At 41.3% G+C, this 17,844-nt stretch overlaps 1 protein-coding gene across 2 annotated transcripts in view; it reads right to left on the reverse strand.

The window, feature by feature from the left end:
* Positions 1–17,844, reverse strand: part of gria4a (glutamate receptor, ionotropic, AMPA 4a) — a 125,790-nt gene that overhangs the window by 31,865 nt on the left and 76,081 nt on the right. For both annotated transcript variants that reach the window (XM_069669153.1, XM_069669152.1), the window contains exons 11-13: positions 15,576–15,782; positions 10,593–10,808; positions 9,234–9,394 (exon numbers count right to left, since the gene is read on the reverse strand). In XM_069669153.1, coding sequence (XP_069525254.1) covers positions 9,234–9,394; positions 10,593–10,808; positions 15,576–15,782 — 584 coding nt within the window. The remainder of the gene's footprint in view (positions 1–9,233; positions 9,395–10,592; positions 10,809–15,575; positions 15,783–17,844) is intronic.

Raw genomic sequence — 17,844 nt, forward strand, 5'->3', positions numbered from 1 at the left:
ATAAAAACTATTACTGATGCAGTCAGTCTGGGCTCCAAACAGTGACCTTGAGACGAAGCATTAATTAGTCAGTAAGCCTCACTGTAGTTAGTTAGTCAAGCCATTAGCTGGATCTGCTTCTGACATTAACTATTCAGCACACCCACAGCCATCCAGTCAATACTTACACATGACACTCGCAAACACACACACACACTCAGAGCCAGCAAACACACACACACACACACACACACACGAGAAGAGAGCTGTAATTTCAGATGTTTATTGACAGAGACAGATCCAATCCCTCCGAGACGTTCACCGGTCATCAGTTTACCTTCCTCTCTCTCTCTTTCTCTCCTGCTCCCGCTTTTTTTTTTCTCAGTGTACACACGCACTTTTCGGCCATTTTTACTCATTACGAATTCCAGTCCCGTCCCCTATAACCGTCCATCACTTTGCAGCCACCCCTTCACGCGGTGACCAGGCCGCTCTACGGCATTACGAACTCAAAAGCCCGGGCCGAGGGATGACAGGTGCGCGGTGCAAATGCCATCTCAAGGTCGTGCTGGCGATGCGTGTGAGCGTGTGTGAAGGCGTCCGTGTCGGCTGCCAGCCATTACCTTCTGCTTGATGGGAAAGGTGAGGGAACAACAAGTCGATGTGTTTGCAAAAAGAGCAGGAGTTATCTCGAAGAGAGAGATGTTTTCTTTCACATGCGTGCAGTTAGGTGCTTAAATTTTAGCTGAAAATGTCAACTAACGTAAGAGATGATTTGACTACAGAAGCGACAGGAACGGCTTCAAGTAAGAGAGAAAATAGACGCAGATAAAGGCTGCAAGAAAGAAAGGAATAGATGGGAGGTAAGATCAGGAAAGAAGAGAGAGAAAGTGGGAGAGTCTAAGGAGTGTGTGTTGTACTGTGTCTCGCAGACTGCAGAGATGACTGCAGCAGGAAGAGCGGCACCCACACTGAATACCAATGGGCCTACTATGGCAGCTCAATACACAATGCACAATACACAGTCACACGCACACACCTACACAGCGCTTAAAGTCAAACATCGGTGTGTAAAACGTGGAGCAGTGGACCGACAGATGCTCATAAAGGTTGTAAAAAGACACATAAAAACAAAACAGACGTGTATTTTGGAAGGTAAAATACAAATACACTGTAAACACACACACAAAATGCATAATAGACCGAAAGGCATTCAACTAGTCCGTAAGAAAACCTCTTCCTGTAGAGTCTGCCTCCTTGCCTTTCTTCCCAGCTCCTCTGTAAATGTCAGCCTCAATACTCTGATCCCTGCTGACCAGCCCGAGAAGTGGCAGGAAGGATAAAATGGATCAAAACAGAACAAGAGTGACCACCCCACGGTCAGGCCAGACGTATGGAAGATGGAAAAAGTCATATTTATGTGAAGAAAAATATCTCTGCCTCGGACAGAGTTCGGTTGAGGTACTCAGGGCCAAACAAGATATTCGCTTTTTCTTGACTTGAGCTGGTAGACATCAAGGAGTGTGTAAAATATGTAGGGCTTAAAGGTTGGGTTGGCAATCTCGCATCCCATCAACTATAGTCTGACAACGATATAGTCTCTGGGACCAACGGGGAACATGTTGGGCGTGTCCGGTTTAGCCAGCGGTTAGCGATAAACGACTTCCAGCCAAGACTTCCTGTTCCACGTACTGCATTGTTTACAGTACAGTACAGTACAGTTAGCAGCTTGAGAAACAACCGTGTTCAGCTTAAAACCTAAGCAAATTTTGCCCCTCTAGATGTGTCTGCAAAATAAACAGCATAATTTCATGGGTTATTAAATCCCCCGGAGGAGCGCCTGTTCATCTGTTTCTGGCGAGTCTCAGTTTCTCTGTAAATAGTAAGTTACACAGAGGCTTAACTCTGACTTACGGTAGCTGTTTGAACCAAAAAAAAAAAACAGGTCTCAAGTTTGCCAAAATTTCAACATCATGATGCAGATTAGTAAAAAGTAAAAAATGAAGCTTTGTCAGGTCTGTCTTCAAGAGGAGAAGAAAACTACTTTTAAAATGGGCGCCGGTTTAGCTCAGCGGTTAAATCAGCGACCATGTACAGAGGATATAGTCCTAAATGCGGCGGCCCCACTCTCTCTTCCCCCATTTCCGCCACTATCCACTGGCCTCTCTCTAAATAAAGGCATAAAAAGCCCAAAAGCCATTTGTTGAACGAAGGTAGGATTGATCATGTCTGGTGCATTCGAGGAAGTCGGGAATTTTAAATCTAGAGCAGATTGTTAGCTGCTTGCTGCAGATGTCTTTTTATACAGATTAATAAGAAGGTAAATTGTTGTCAGATGACCGCTCCACATGTACTGTTTCTCCTGCATACGCCGCAGCCTGCAGTGCTGATAGACGATTGGTCGACACAAATCGGACTACAAACGTACCAAAAATGGAAACCAGAAGACTTCCCGTACTTAAATTCGGTTGCGCGCCTACAGATTCTAAATTTTTATAGAGATTAGCAATCAGTAAATAAATGTTACAAAAAAGACAATAAAAAAGATGGTATCTGTGGCATTCACAGACCTGTAATTAGCCAATCAATAAATTTCAACCAAAACAAATGATTGGATGGCTTACATGCTCATCTACTTCTCTATTTATCCACCTGTGAGCACTCTGCCCGTGCACTGATTAAGAGTCCTACACAAGCTAAAGCTAGCGACACACAGTCACACAAGAACGGTAGAGGAAGGTAGCTGTATTACAGATGACAATGTGCTGCAGTCCTCCTCGCAGTATATGTTCATGTGCTTGGAGGGGATTTAGCTTTAGCATTTAGTTTCTGCGGGCTACTTTAAAATCTAGCTAACTCTCGCTGGGTTCTCTGAAGGTGCCTACCACAGCTTTAAGAACAGCCACAGAGTCTTACTGCACGTTCAGATACTTCCAGATAAGGGATTGTCTGTTACGTTTATAACAATCCCAGTTAACAAAGCTTAGCACAACATGTCACCAGTCTATCAACGCACTGATGTAATCATTTCAAAATAAAAATAGTCGATTCATTTGTAATTTCACGTCAAAATTGCATTTAAACTCATGTAGTGTCAATTCAGCAGTTTTTAATTTAGACATTATTTGTCATGATATCTCAACAAACTGACTTTTAAAATTGGTTGCAGTTATTTTTCACCATTACCAACTTTCATAATCGTTAACTGCCTTAATCATAGAATCTAAAGCTCTGTTAGCACAGACTTCTCTGTGTAGCTTTACCTGCCTCATTAGTCTAAATCAACACACCACACAGAAGAGTGTTCTGTCCTTGATAACTGATGGATCGAGGATTTTATATGTCAGTGAAACTCTGGCAGAGTAGAGACAAGAGCTAATTATTTGCATGAGCATCAGGAATACTTGTGATATGATAATAATCTTGGTCTTTGTTGCAGCTGTGACACATTTGACTGAAGTCACACGTGGCTGAAGTTAGCTTTACGGCTCTGCCTGCATGCAGAGGTGGACAAGAGAAAAGGATATTAAATAATTTGTTCTGTAGGGATAGGGGATGATATGACATGATGATATGCGTGTCCTTGTCTGAGGACATGATGTAGTGTTCCTGCAGAGCACCGTGTCACAGCGGAGGCTCATCCATCACATGGTTTTTATGGCAGAAAGCCTGGCCTGCAGGCTCATTTCATTACTTCATTAATGAAACTAATGAACAAGTTAATTTATCTCCTTATATGTTTCTACCTCTTTGCATAATCATAAATCGCACCATTACTGAGATATTTCTGTCAGTAAGTGTACCTGGAGTGGCGATATGTGAACACAGGGAACAGTAAATGACGTCTAAGCACGTCAGTCAAATCTCACGGCCCTCAGCAGTGTACACTTCAGCCCACACACAGAGATTAGGGAGTGACTCACTACAGGCACCAGCTACAGGTGAACGCTGGGGCGGAGGAGAGGCTGATATGTAAGCAGCATGATGATGATGATTGATGATGATGATGCTCACAGTGAGCAGCGTAGCAATAGCAGCTTAAGCAGAACAAAACAGTGAGGAGAGCATGACAGATTAAATAGACGAGCGTGTTGGTAATGTGGTTGCAAAGAGATCAGTGACTAATATGTAGCAGCAATAGAGAAGCAGCACGACTCAAATTTAGCAAAGATGAACTCAATTTGTGTGTTTGTTTTTTTGTCATTTAGAAACAATGACAAGAGATGCTGTTCAGGCAGCTTTAGTCATGGGTAGTTGTAAAGACTATGACGTGTAACAATATGCTAACTACGTAACACACCTTATCGACATTGGAATCGGCAGGCTGCGCCGACAACTTTTGTGACTTTTAAATCAACACCCTTTCTTTACACAATTCACGGCAACTTGTTACTATGACAGCAGGTTTTCAGTCTGACTTTGGCAAACCACTTTTACCTTTAGATGCAGATGGATAACACCTTGTTCAAGTCTGCCTCTGACGCCACCATGAAGGATTAAATCTGCTTTATCTTTTTCTTTAGCCACTTGGCGTCTGCGGAAGCAGGATGTGAACGCAACATTGACTCATCACCTTTTCAGATGACATAGCTGTCTTATTACTAATGACCTGCTTATTGACACATCCAGCAATCATGACAATAGTATCGTTCATTAAGAGTCGTGTTTGCGGCCACATGGTGAAACTAGGTCCAATATTTACTCTTCTTTCGCTTGTTTTTGGTCAATACAATCTCCTAAGGGAAATTAGTTGCCCCTTAAACTTTGCTCATCAACTGTGGCTAACATTGTATATCTCCAGTTTGATGCCTATCCAGTCCTTCGCCTTCTCCTTCTTAAACATTTTATGTAATCCACCCCATTATAGTTCGAATGTCCCAATACTTTCAATATTACAATAAAGGGAAGCGTTCTCTTATGTGCACACCAGGGAGTTGCCTACCAAGAGCAAATCATGCAGCATGTTTTCATCAATTTGCTCAGTTATTTTCCTCCGGACAGAGCAACAAAACTAGACACAGTAGTAGTGAACGTGATCTCTTGAGACTAACATACAGAGAAAGATTGTGTTGTATCATATGGTAAAGTATTGTACCGTATTGCATGGTATCGTATCATACTGTACCGTATTGCATGGTATTGTATTGTACTGTATCACATGGTATCCTATCGTATTATACCATATGGTATCATTCTGTCTCTATTGTATCACATGGTATCATATTGTATCGTATCATATCGCATGGTACGGTATCATACCATATCGTATCATACCATATCGCATGGTATCATGTTGTATCATACCGTATCTTATAGCATGGTATGGTATGGTTTCAGAACGTATCACATGGTATCATATCATAACGCCCCGCATGGTATCGTATCGTACTGTATAGCATAGTGTTGTATCGTATCATGCCATATCGCATCATATTGCATGGCATGGTATGGTATGGTATGATATCGTACCATATTGCATGGTATTGTACCGCATCGCATGTTATTGTATCGTAATGTACTGTATCTTATCGAAATTATATTACAAGAAATTTTATAACACGACTGTGTTAAATACTTGATTCTGATTGGTTAATTAGGACATTCTGAGGTCTGCTATTTCTCTATAGCAGATGCTGAAACAAGACCTGCTCAACCAATCAGGGTTCCTTTCGGCTATAACAAACCACTCACTATACATTATTCCTTACGTATCACAACATATCGCATCGTATCATATCATACTGCATCCTATCTATATACATTAGATATCATTTTCAAATGATTACCGAATAAGCTGACATCTCAGACCTAAGTTTGCATTAGAACGTTTTTCTCCTTTGTGAAAAGTCCAATACATAAATTAAAAAATAAAAGGGAATAAAGGAGAAGAAAAGAAAAGCACACAAATGACAGCCGTCTCTTTTAATGTGTGTAATCTGGCATTTAGGACTGACGTAGTCTCGGCCTATAGAGGAGTGCTGCTATATAGAGGTGACAGGGCTGGGTGATTTATATGACGAACACAGGCTTTGTGCTAAGTATCACGTTATGGCTATAACAGCTGGAGCTCATGCCCACACGTCTATAACAAGCTCTGCAAATGATGGAGAAGTTTATGCGTGTGTTCGTTTGTTGTGAAACTGTGCTCTGACTGTTTTTTCTGCATGTGGGTGTAAGCAAAGTTAGTGTGACTGCGTATACTAGTGCATGTGTGTGTGTTTATTTCAGTGTGTGTGTGTGTGTGTGTGCAGCTGGTGTGAGTGTTTTCCACTTTGTGAGTTGAGGCTAGAATTGGCCTGTCAGTCACAGTAAAGAGGGGAGGAGTGGGAGACGACAGGTGTCGGGGAGCGGGGGAGAGAAGAAAAGAGAGAGCGTGAAAGAGATGGATGAAAGAGCGCAGAGAGAAGGGCAGAGGAGCAAAAGAGGAGGAGGAAGAAAGTGAAGTTTGGGCGGACGATGTAGAACTTTTGTTCTTTTCCTAAAAGTGAAATGCTAATGGGAATGCAGCAGAAATGTTTGAGCGAGTCGAGGTTTAAATCTCAGTTTAAAAGCAAACAGAAAGTGTCAGCGATGGAAAAATATTGTGAAGAGTATATGTATGTCAGTGATATTCTGATTTAGAGGCTATGCTTGCATTATTGTTCATACTGAGATGGGACTTATGGAGTTAAAGAACAGAACAACCCTTTTTTACATAAGATAAGACTGAAGAATTAGTATTCTGGACACCTTAGGCCTTAACTATTTTGCTTTAGTAGTAACTCATTCAATACCTATGAGAGCAATTACAACAGCTTTATATGCTCTGTAAAAGCTAAGGAAGCTGCAGCATACACTGAGTGTAGTTATGGTTGTACCATGCTGAAGCAGTGCCTACAAAGAGGACCAAATGTCACAGCAATGACCATTTCTCACTGAAGCCCCTTTCACACATGAACTCCAGACAATTTCCAGAAATTCAGGTCCTGACATTTTCCGGACTTGCCCTTTCACACATGTCCAACACAGCTGGAGATTGTCTGTGTCGGACACGTTATCACAACTGGAAATAGAGAGTTTGGTTTGGTTTACATGAGGAGGGTGCCTGGGTAGAGCGTGCAATAGGAGGAAGAGTTTTGCATACAAGGACATTTCCTCAAACACAAGAGTGGAAAACTTAACACCTGCAACTCAAGTGAGCAACAAAACTCTGCTCACCTTGAACAACGTCAACTCACCCCACTAGGAGTGGAACAAAATATGGATACGGCAATATATCGTCACCCTGACTCGTGCAATACAATTATCTATAGGCTGGCGGCAAATATCGATGTTTTAATTTAGAAATATAAAGCGCTCGACACAGATTTCCCTGCGATTTAGACTCACCATGTCACAACTCCTTGCGGTGGCGCTTATGACATAAATGAGGGTAACATAAATGGAAGTAAATTGGCTGAAGAAGAAGTTGACAGCAGGATAAAAGCAGAAGAAGACAGTGGGATAATGCCGGACAGCGGTGAAGTCAAGAGATGCCCCGACCACTTTCAAATCCAAACTTTCCTTTTACATTTGTTCTGTAGTTCTGTAAATTTAAAGTCGAGGTGAAATGAAAAATGTCATTTTAATCCTTTTAGATCACATTCCCGGCAATATTGTGCATCTATTTGACAATATAGGCTAAAAAAAATACAGAAAATCAATTTCTTCGTATTCTTATATCAAAATCCGATCATTTTTTCTTCCTGTAAAAAAAAATATCCTGAGTGCTTACGTAAGTTAGCACCAACCAATTTCAACCAATCAATCTGCAACATTTAGCCGCAGAGCACCAAGAACGCTCGGTCAGTTAGCTAGTGATTGCGCTGTGGAGAACGTCTGTCTACGCCCACTTCTCAAAGATCAAATCAAATCCCTCTAATGATATGTCCCGCCTGCACGTCTTGTTTCACTCGGAAATACGGATACGGAAGCTAGATACTCTCGAAATGCCGTTTCGGGTCGACTTTAATTTACAGACTGAAAACACACGTTTATTGTTTTATCTCAGTTTGTGTCAAATTCTGTGAAATTGACTGTGATGACTGACTGTGATTAAATACATTAATCCTGCACTTTACCTTTTTAGGGGAATTTTGTATTCTTCAGTCAATATTGTCATGTATCATTGTAGGATTGTTTTAATATATCAATCATTGCAGAATCACTGTATCGTGATATTATCGTTATCGTGGCCCACGTATTGCGGATTGTATCGTACCCCTGCGATTCCCACCCCTATCGCCCACTATCTTGCGGTGTTTGTTTCACTTGCTGCGTTCACACGTCGGCCCACCCTGACTTTGCACAGACTTTTTACTAGAGGAATGGCTGGGAAAAAGGCTGCTAAAAGTCCAGGTCAGTGGACTCGGCCGTTTGCATTCTCACATGCAGCCCTGCAGCATACAGCAACGTGAAGGCAAAACAGACATTTTTATTTCAGGCATATAAACAAAAAAAAATCTTGTAACTGTAAAAAGTAAATTTGAACTTGCAACTTTTGCACTTTTTTGTCCTGCAGCTCAACACAAACCACACAGCATTGCTCCTCGTCTTTGAAGTGAGAAGTGAACATGCTATTCTTTCCAGTCAGCTCTTATTATTCACTCCAGCACACGCGTTACTTAACGGCTCACACCGTCTTTCAGCTCATCGTCTATCACCCTTTTCTATCTGCTGCTTCCTCTCTCCTTAGATTTGCTCCCTAAAGGTCTTGAAGATGATGGCCATGAATATTTCACTAAACTGCATTCTCAGGTTATCAATAATAAAATGCCATATTCTTATAAATATTCTAAAAATACTGCTGGACTCTGCCTCTTCAGTGGTGCATTAAAGATTCATACACATCTAGCAAACTGCTAAATCTCCCACCGTTGCACGCTCCATATGGACACGACCGCTCCACTGTGTGCAGGTGTTTTCTTCTCAGTTGTGTGTTTCTATGTGTGTGTGTATTTCGAGCACATCCCAAGCTTCTGTCACACATTGTCTTGGAGAGGCAGAACAGTTCAGTGAAAGCAGGAGAGGTGCTAAAAGAGGTGAGTCACATTGTCAACAGTCTGAATCACCACAGACAAATACTAAAGCACTTTAACATTACCGGCATTCAGACTGACACACGCGCCATCCAAGCCGACACACACATCCTGTTACAGACTCAAATACTATCTCTTACTACCTCAGTCAGATGCACTCTGTTTGTCTCACAAACACACAGCAATTCCCTCGCTTACCGTGGCGAGATGTCGCAGCCCTGTTGCATGAAGGCTCCCAGCGAGAACCAGAGGGAGTTGAAGATGCCGAACTCGTTGGGAGGTTGGTCGGTGGGGCCCAGCTCGGTTGTGCCCTCCTCTGGCTCCTCTGCATGCCACTCATACGGGCTGAAGCGACTCACCTGAGACGGAAAAGTCATAGATCAATTCCTTGTGATTATTTTGAAGACAGAAATGTTTCCTTACATATGCAGGGACATGCTGAGGACCCTCTAGATGCCCCTCTTGGGTCATTTCTTGACACTGTCCTCTAGCTTTAGTGTTTTGATGTGGTGTTGAAGTCGTGTTACAAAGTAATCCGTTACGGGTAATCTACACAGGTAACATATTTGAAGCGTATTTTTCACACGTGAGTGCCAGGACAGAACAGCTCCAATGTTATTCAATGCTGCAATCTCCACCAGCAACATATGCTGCACGAGAGGCAGGCGTAATACGCGAGTACTCTTCTGCTGCTCCGTATATTTTGCGCGTTGAGTCTATTTTTCCCCGCTGCAGCATGTCGGTGAAGCGTAGAAAGCCATTGACTGCTATGTAAACACATGCACACAACCAAGCAATCCGTCTTCATTTTGGCCAACTTCGATTTAAGTTTCCTTTTAAAGTTATTGATAGGCTAGATGAGCAGGCATTTCCTCAACTTCTGGGTACCAATCCTTTTAATTCATTATGATTTGATACTACATCCTACATAAATAGAGAAATAATGCACGATTAAAAAATAAGTGTACAAGTCGGTTGCAAATTTGTCTTCTTCTGCTGTTTCCGGCAGACTGCACACTTTTTGGCGCCACAGTCAGTCGCAGCCGGTGTAGATTGCAAAATAGATGCTGCTGTGGCGCTTACGTATCGTGCACGTTCGTCTGTGTAGATTCCCAGTTGCAGTTTTGCTGTAACAAGTAATGTAATGCGTTTGTTCTGCAAATCAAGTTATCCGTTATTTAGTTACTTTTTCATAGACTGGTCAAATCAATGAGAGACCAGACCTAAATTAACTTTTTTAATTACTTAACATACATTAGTTATTTAAAGTCTGTGTATAGTGTTATGCCAAAAGTGTTACATTAGTTACATACCTACCGTAGGTATGTTCGTACTTATTTACACACATACCATGATATTTTCTCCTAACATAACCAATTCACTTCTATCTATGCTCTTTTAAATTAACCAAACTGACTTGTGATCAACAGGAAAAGCGTCCAATAAGGATGTACGCACTGGGCATGTAGCCCACAGGTTGAGAAATGTTGCAACAAGAAAAGAGAGCTAGCTTGAAGACGTCCTGCAGTGTGGTTAAAGAGCTGAGTTGTCACTCACCAGGAAGAGCACAACACTGACTCCGATGTAAGCGAACACTATGCACATCCAGATCTCATAGGCCAGCGGGTCCAGAAAGGAGAAAACACCTGGTTTAGACTTCTGTGGCTTTTTGATCATGATGGAGATTCCCAGAGACATGAAGGGCTTTGAGAAGTCGATCACCTCCTCTCTCACCAGAGTGATGGTCAGCGGGGCCACGGCGATTTCTGCTTTCTGCATAGAAGAGTGGGGTAAAAAGTATGTGAGTGTAAGTTTAGTGCAGTTCATTTACAGTGACTTAAAAAGCCGAGTGAATGTGAACAGGAACTGTCAGGGAGCTGCGCAAGCGGAAAATCTTGGAGATGGAGATGAAGGAGAGATATGAAAATTGAAACACAAGAGGCCGGCTAAAGCAGACGAGTACAGTAAAGGATCAGTGGAGTTTGAATCAGGAGCAACATCAGGAAGGGAATGAGGAAAATAGGGGAGGCACCAGAAGGGAATTAATGCAGCGGGGGTGAGAAAAAGGGGAAAGAGAAGGGTTGAAAGAGACGGAGTGGGTAGACAGAAAAGCAGTCGAATAGACAGAGAAGTAATTCATACGTAGGCATGAAAGTGTCACTGCCGGAATATAAATCAGTCAGCAGGGTCTGACAAACATTTGCATGCTTGCAGAATCTGTAGACGAGTCAAAAACATCATTCATTCAGCACACTGAGTATCTGTTTCTGAGTAGCTGCGCGTGTCTAAACAACGTCTGCAGTCTTTGCTGAAAAAGAGGCAACAATTACTGCATCCAAAATAACAAGCGCTCCTTTGCTACCAGGAGGAAGGGTGTTCTAATGCAGGGAGAATAGAGAAAGACAAGAACGTCAGAAAGAAAACAAGGGAGGAGAGGGCAGAGGAGTATCAAAAACTCACAACAGAGAGAGAGAAGACATAAATTGGAGGCAGAAAGCAGAAGATGAAAGTAAGAGACATGAAAAGAAAGTCACAAGGACATGCAGATAGGAAACAGAGCAAAGAAGAAGACTAAAGTGCTGAAATCTTACAAATGTGTTTTCTCTATGTGGCAGAAGAGTCATCAGAAAGGACTGCGAGTGTTTGGAACAAATCAAACCAGATTAGTGAGTGCAGCCGTTCTGCTGCGTCACCTTCCACTATCCGGGTTCTGGAGGCTAATTAATTCTGTCGCCGTTCTGCAGCAACGTCTCCACACATTCACTCTTCTGCAAAGTGACGACTGACATTGTCTCCCGCATGTTGATAAAAGTTTGCATTCAGACAACGGAGTTAAATCCCAGACTGTGCAGAAGCGTGAGTAGCATAATTAGCCAGCTTGTCAAATTCTGTAAGAAATAAGTGAACCCTTCAAGACCCGGCATCTCTGCAGGAAGCTGACATGGTGACGAAGGAGATGCAGAGCTCGAGAAAAAAAACTTTATGTACTCCAGAAGAGTTATTTTAAGCTTTTCTCAGCTAAAACGTGGCAGCCCCGTGCTGGGGTTTCAATAACGGAGTGCATATAAAGCATTGTAAACGGCCTTCAGTTTACATTATCTGCATGAAGATTGCAATGTATGAGTCATTTTAAGGCTCTAAAGGTGTTCAAAACTTATTTTCTGTGGACATATTTGTCTGTACTTTCAATATAAAGCAGGTTATAACATGTTATATTCATGTGTGTCAAGCTCATTCTGAAGATTTGAACTCTAACCATTTCAGGTTAATCTGAGTAGATCTGTGGGTGTGTAACACAACATCTTGAAATAAAGCAGGCTCAACGAAACAGTAAAACATCTTGTATTCATTGCAGTGAATTGTCTAAATACAAAAGCCCTAAGCGAACATGCATCCATTTACTCTGGAGCTGGAGTTCCCATTATAATGGATTAAATTATCTCATTATGTCAAGATGCACGGTGCACGGTGGTGCAGCGGTTAGCGGTGTGGCCTCACAGCTGGAATGTTCCTGGTTTGAATCCCAGTTTGAAAAGTAGGGGGCCTCTCTTTGTGGAGTTTGCATGTTCTCCCCGTGCATGCGTGGGTTCTCTCCGGGTACTCAGGCTTCCTCTCACAGTCCAAAGACATGCTCGTTAGGTTCATTGGTAACTCGAAATTGCCCGTAGGTGGGAATGTGTGCGTGAAAGGTTGTCTGTCTCTATGTGTCAGCCCTGTGATTGACTGGCGATCAGTCCAGGGTGCACGCCGCCTCTCGCCCTATGACAGCTGGGATTGGCTCCAGCTCCCCCGCGACCCTGAACAGGATAAGCGGTATAGATTATTCTAAAGATTATTTCTATTTTTAGTCTCCAATTTCCAAATCACTGTGTGATGGTATTAATAATGATCACATTTGTTGTAATGAACAAAAAAAAATAAAAAATAAATAATGGACTATTTTTCAGATGCCTGATCAGAAAATGTATGTCAAAGCATCCCTCTCCCTGAACTGGAGAATCAGTATTTGTATTTAAGTACTTACTTAAAATGAGCAGGGTGAGCTAATTAAACAACAGAATGTACTGGGCTACTTCAAAACATAAATTAATGACTGATGTCAAAATTGTGCATATTGTTGTCAATTTGTGTTCTTATCCTGTGTCTGTTTGTTCCTGTGTGAAGCTCTTTGAGGATGTAAAGGTGTTTTTAAATATAGTAAAGTTCAAATTTTGTAGATTCTAGGACAACGGATTGAGCTTAAAACAATAGATTATTGTCATTCATATTATTTACAATTAAAAAAACACTATAGTTATTAGGGTCTTTCTTATCAGCCAATCAGCTGTGACCTGACCAGGATAGAACAGGAAGCGATGTAGAATTAGAAGGTGCAGGAATCCACCATCAGAAGTCTCCTGGTGAAGCTTTTTAAAGCTCCGAACTTCTGCATACCCCAGAGCCAGAAGAGCCAGGACTTTGAAGATGAGATACATCATACATGAGAGCACATCTACATAATGCTGAAGAAGGAGGCTACGGAGTATAAGAAAAAACAAGTCTGAAAAAAACTCCATGAAGACCCAAAGCAAGTCCTGAAACTGAGCCAGGAATTGCGCTGTCCAATCAAAGCCCAGCTGCACGAGGCTATGCAGAAGACCCGCCTGAGCAGAAAGGACCTAATGGAGGATGCTCAGGTCGACTTGTCGGCCTGCAGCCTCATAGCCACAGAGGTCATCAACCACCTCACACCTACTGTGTGCTTTGCAGCTGACACCAAGCCTGGAGATGAGTCTCCATACACATCCCCATTAGAAGAGAGGAGCCAGAGCCAGAGAGAGAGCTGATCCAGCTGGAGATGCGTCTACAGGAGCAGCAGGCAGCTTGTATTCATGTCTAAATAAAATGTCATGTAATGATAAAGTGTAGGTTTTTTTAATCAGGCAGCTGAATGTCAAGGCCCAATCATCTCAGCTTTTTGGTCTGTGGTCTTCTGAAAGGGCTACAAACACCTCGTGCCTGATATAAATCAATTTCTTTTTTACAGAAATAAATACAATAAATACATTTCAAACTTACTTCAAATGTGGTTCAGTGCAACTGCCAGTCCTGTCAGCAAATATTACCTATTGTAAACTGATCATCACCAAGCTCATGATGACACAACATAAAAAAACAGATGATCAAGAACTAAATTTGTCTCCCTGTGGTGGTCAAAGAGCAGACAGCATTTATATTTTAACAGTCCAGCTGCTTCCTCAGGACAGAGGAGATATCAGAGTTTGTATTCAGGCCTTCCTAATTTAACACAATGAAAGTGTAACTTTAAAACTTAACTTTAGAACAAGCTATTTGAACTGATGTGTGTGTATTTCAGTGGTTAGAATAAGATCAAAAGGTGAAAACATTGTCAGGTTATGTTATTTTATTTCCACTTTTACAAGGAAACGTTGGCACCTGTAAAATAGTAGGATGATAATGACAGTCCTGGATGGTTCACAGAAGGAGTGCCGGGCTGAGGGTCAAGGGTCAAGGGATCTGTTATCAATCGCAGGCCAATTACAGTTCTTTTTACACATAAGAACAGTTAAGTCAATGAAATCTTCTAAATCTCATATTTTGACTCTTTACTTGGAGGCAGACGGAGATGTTTGGAAGTAAAGCTGCAAGTTTGAAGGTGATTAGGGAATATCATGCTCTATGTAAAAATTCAAAAAAGGTTTCATCTCTCTCTCTCTTTTTTTTTACCCTTCTTAAAGAACTTTATAGAAGTGTGATGCAAAATAACGAGGGAACAGCTTGGCTGAAAAGTTTGGCTTTAAAATGTTGTTAGATTATCTAGTGCAGGGGTTCTCAAACTTTTTGGGGCCAGGGACCCCTTACAGGAGAGAACATTTCCAAGGACCCCCTCATAATCGTAACACCGATTAAGCATATGCCTACTACCATTTTAGGGTTGCACCGAACGATTATTTTTTCGATTAGTAATGACTAATTTATCAATTTTCCTAAAGATTATTTTTTTTAGATTACTTTTTTTAAGTCTCCAATTTCTACGGCACTGTGTGATGAAGCTGCTATGAGGAACTTTCACTTTGTGTCAACTTTCCTTGCCCCTGTGGAAAAAATGGTACGTCTTATCCTTTTGATGATCAGGTACATGTGTGTGTGTGTGTGTGTGTGTGTGTGTGTGTGTGTGTGTGTGCGTATTTTCTTAAGAAAAATGTCTTCCTGCTTCCTCTAAACAGGCTAACATACCACTCACTGGGAAACTTTGCCAGGAAAATGTTAAGTAAAGTTTCCTTCTGTCGGCATTCTGTAAATCACTTGGTCAGAATCCGACCTGGTGGCAGCGGGGTCGTTCCTACTTGTCACATCAATTCAGTTATTGATTCTGTATTAACTCCTTACACATGTTTGGGAGTCTGCCTGTGTGTCCACTCTTGCATGTGAGGCCCCATAGCTACGTTACATGATTAAACCTGTGAAGCGTGTCAGGCAACTATAGATAACCTGAAATTAAATCATCAATAAAGTCTTCAAACCTTCATCCGAACTCACCCCGTACACGAGTTCTCCAACCATGCCGTTCCATATCTTCGTCTCTGGGTCTCTGGCTCCGTATTTCCCATCCGGCACGATGGAGATCTTGTATTTGATTCCGATGTGTTTGGCGATCTCCGAGGCCAAGTCCACGCAGTATCCCTCGTACTGGTCGTTGCCTTCGTAAAGCTCCCAGTTCTTCTTCAGCATCACGTAGGGACCCTCCTGCGAGACGGGCATAAGGGGAGAAAGACACAGCTGTTTGGAGGAACACGAGAGCGGCCATTATTGAAAGAGGAAAATGAAAACTTATGGAGAGGCGCTGGAAGCTTTTGTTGTAGGTGACAATTCATGCTGCACAAAGAAAAATGATGACAATTTATATACATTTATACATTTTCAAAAGAAACGTATTACTTTTTTGATCAAACACAAACAGGCACATCTCTATGAAATATACAAATACAATGTTGCACACAGGGTTCAAATTTGCTTAACCTGGACATCAGTCAACTTTTTTGACATATTAAAGGAGGTAAACATCTAAAAGAGAAAAAACATGTCAGGAAAAGACAGCAGCCATCCACAAAAACAGTTGCAAAGTTTATAAAATGGTAAAAATATTGGATCTGTTTTAAAAGGAAATGTCTGAGGTGGGAGTTTCTGACTTGCAGCACCTTCCTTTATGCTTTGATTCTACATGCCTCCACTGGGACCTGCACCTAACTCAGCACACTGATGCATAGAGGAGAGAAATGTACAAGATAGGGAGACTATTGTGAGTTAAAAATTAAAAAACAAAAGCATGGTCACAGAGAAGCATGCAGACACACCTAAAGAGGATACTGGGAGAGAACAGTAACACGCAGAGTTTTGAGTGGCACCGCATCCATCCAGGAGCAGTGAGTTATGGTATTATGCCTGAGGCGGCGCACTCTGTAATCCCGCTGAATCCAAGCCTATTAAAATGCTATCAAAATCTTTTTAATCAAAGACTAATCTCATCTAATTAATCAAACAGGGCCGCGTTAATATCTAACACTCCGGAGCTATGAGACGCTTTATGAAGATAATAAAACACAATAAAAGATGATAACATGTTGTGGATTCAATTCTTCATTTGGGAAATTGATTCACATTGAAAACAAGGACAGTTTAATCACAGAGGATTGTAGACAACTGACAGGTGCAAAAAAAAAAGGCAATAAAATCCCTCTGATACAGATTTAAAAGGAATCGACAGAACAATCTTCAACCAGGAAATTACATTTAAGAGGAAGTGTAGGTCAGACGCAGGCCTGCAGAGGGATTAAAACAAATCTTACAATGAAAAATCAACTCTGCAAACACATCCTTCAAAGGGAAGCTGGATTAATCAATTGATCCTCTTTTCTAAGTTAAAAAAGAACACAAAATAAAACAATTTCCTTGTGTATCGGCATATAAATAATAAGAGAAATACACTTAATTAAATGGTTTTGCAATTGGCTTTCACATATTCTAATCCCAAACATCAACAAACCATCATTGCCACTTTGAGCTTGTAAGCACACATAATATAATAGTATAAAATAAGAATATTAACATTCAATTCACATACGAAAGGTAAAAAAAAAGCGAACATTTTAAAATAAACAAAAAACACCCCGAGCATCTTAAAAACCATTATTCAGTCGTTTCTTGAAACAAAGTACGTTTATTCCAAGAACCAAAGCACACAAATGAAAAACTAGTATTTAATTTATGCTGAACATTTGTCAACACTTTTGCAGCTAACATCATCATCAAACACATTTCCCCCCATTTACTTCTATGTCAGAACATAGAAAAACATTTCTCCTAAAATGTCATTACCAGGGACATTAGCAGGACCGGGGGCGCTCAATCCATTGACTCAACATGAATCATGACGTTAATGAACAGAAAAACAGTTTCAAGTAAATTCGCTCTAATACATCAACACAGGCATGAGGGCCGCTCTGTGGCGGGGATAAAGGAGCTCAAATGTGAGCTGAAAAACAGGTTTTAAAGGACGACACCAATGTGATTAAATGCTGTAACCTAATTAGTGTTTACATCTAATTTACAATCTTTACAATCATCTTGCTGTGCAAATCCTTAACTTTATCTTTTAAGTTTTTATTGTTTTGCAATTGTAAACCAACCTGGTGTGACACTTAGCCAACTGCCCAGGAACCCACCATAGTACTGAAAAAAGCGACCTCAGTGAAAAAACATGTTTGAAGCACAATTTGTTTTACTTCAGGTGAATGACACAAAGCCGCCA

The sequence above is a fragment of the Semicossyphus pulcher genome, unplaced genomic scaffold (genome assembly GCF_022749685.1).
Source record: "Semicossyphus pulcher isolate SPU_LCO1_2020_fin unplaced genomic scaffold, fSemPul1.0.p SCAF_19, whole genome shotgun sequence".
NCBI lineage: Eukaryota > Metazoa > Chordata > Actinopteri > Labriformes > Labridae > Semicossyphus > Semicossyphus pulcher.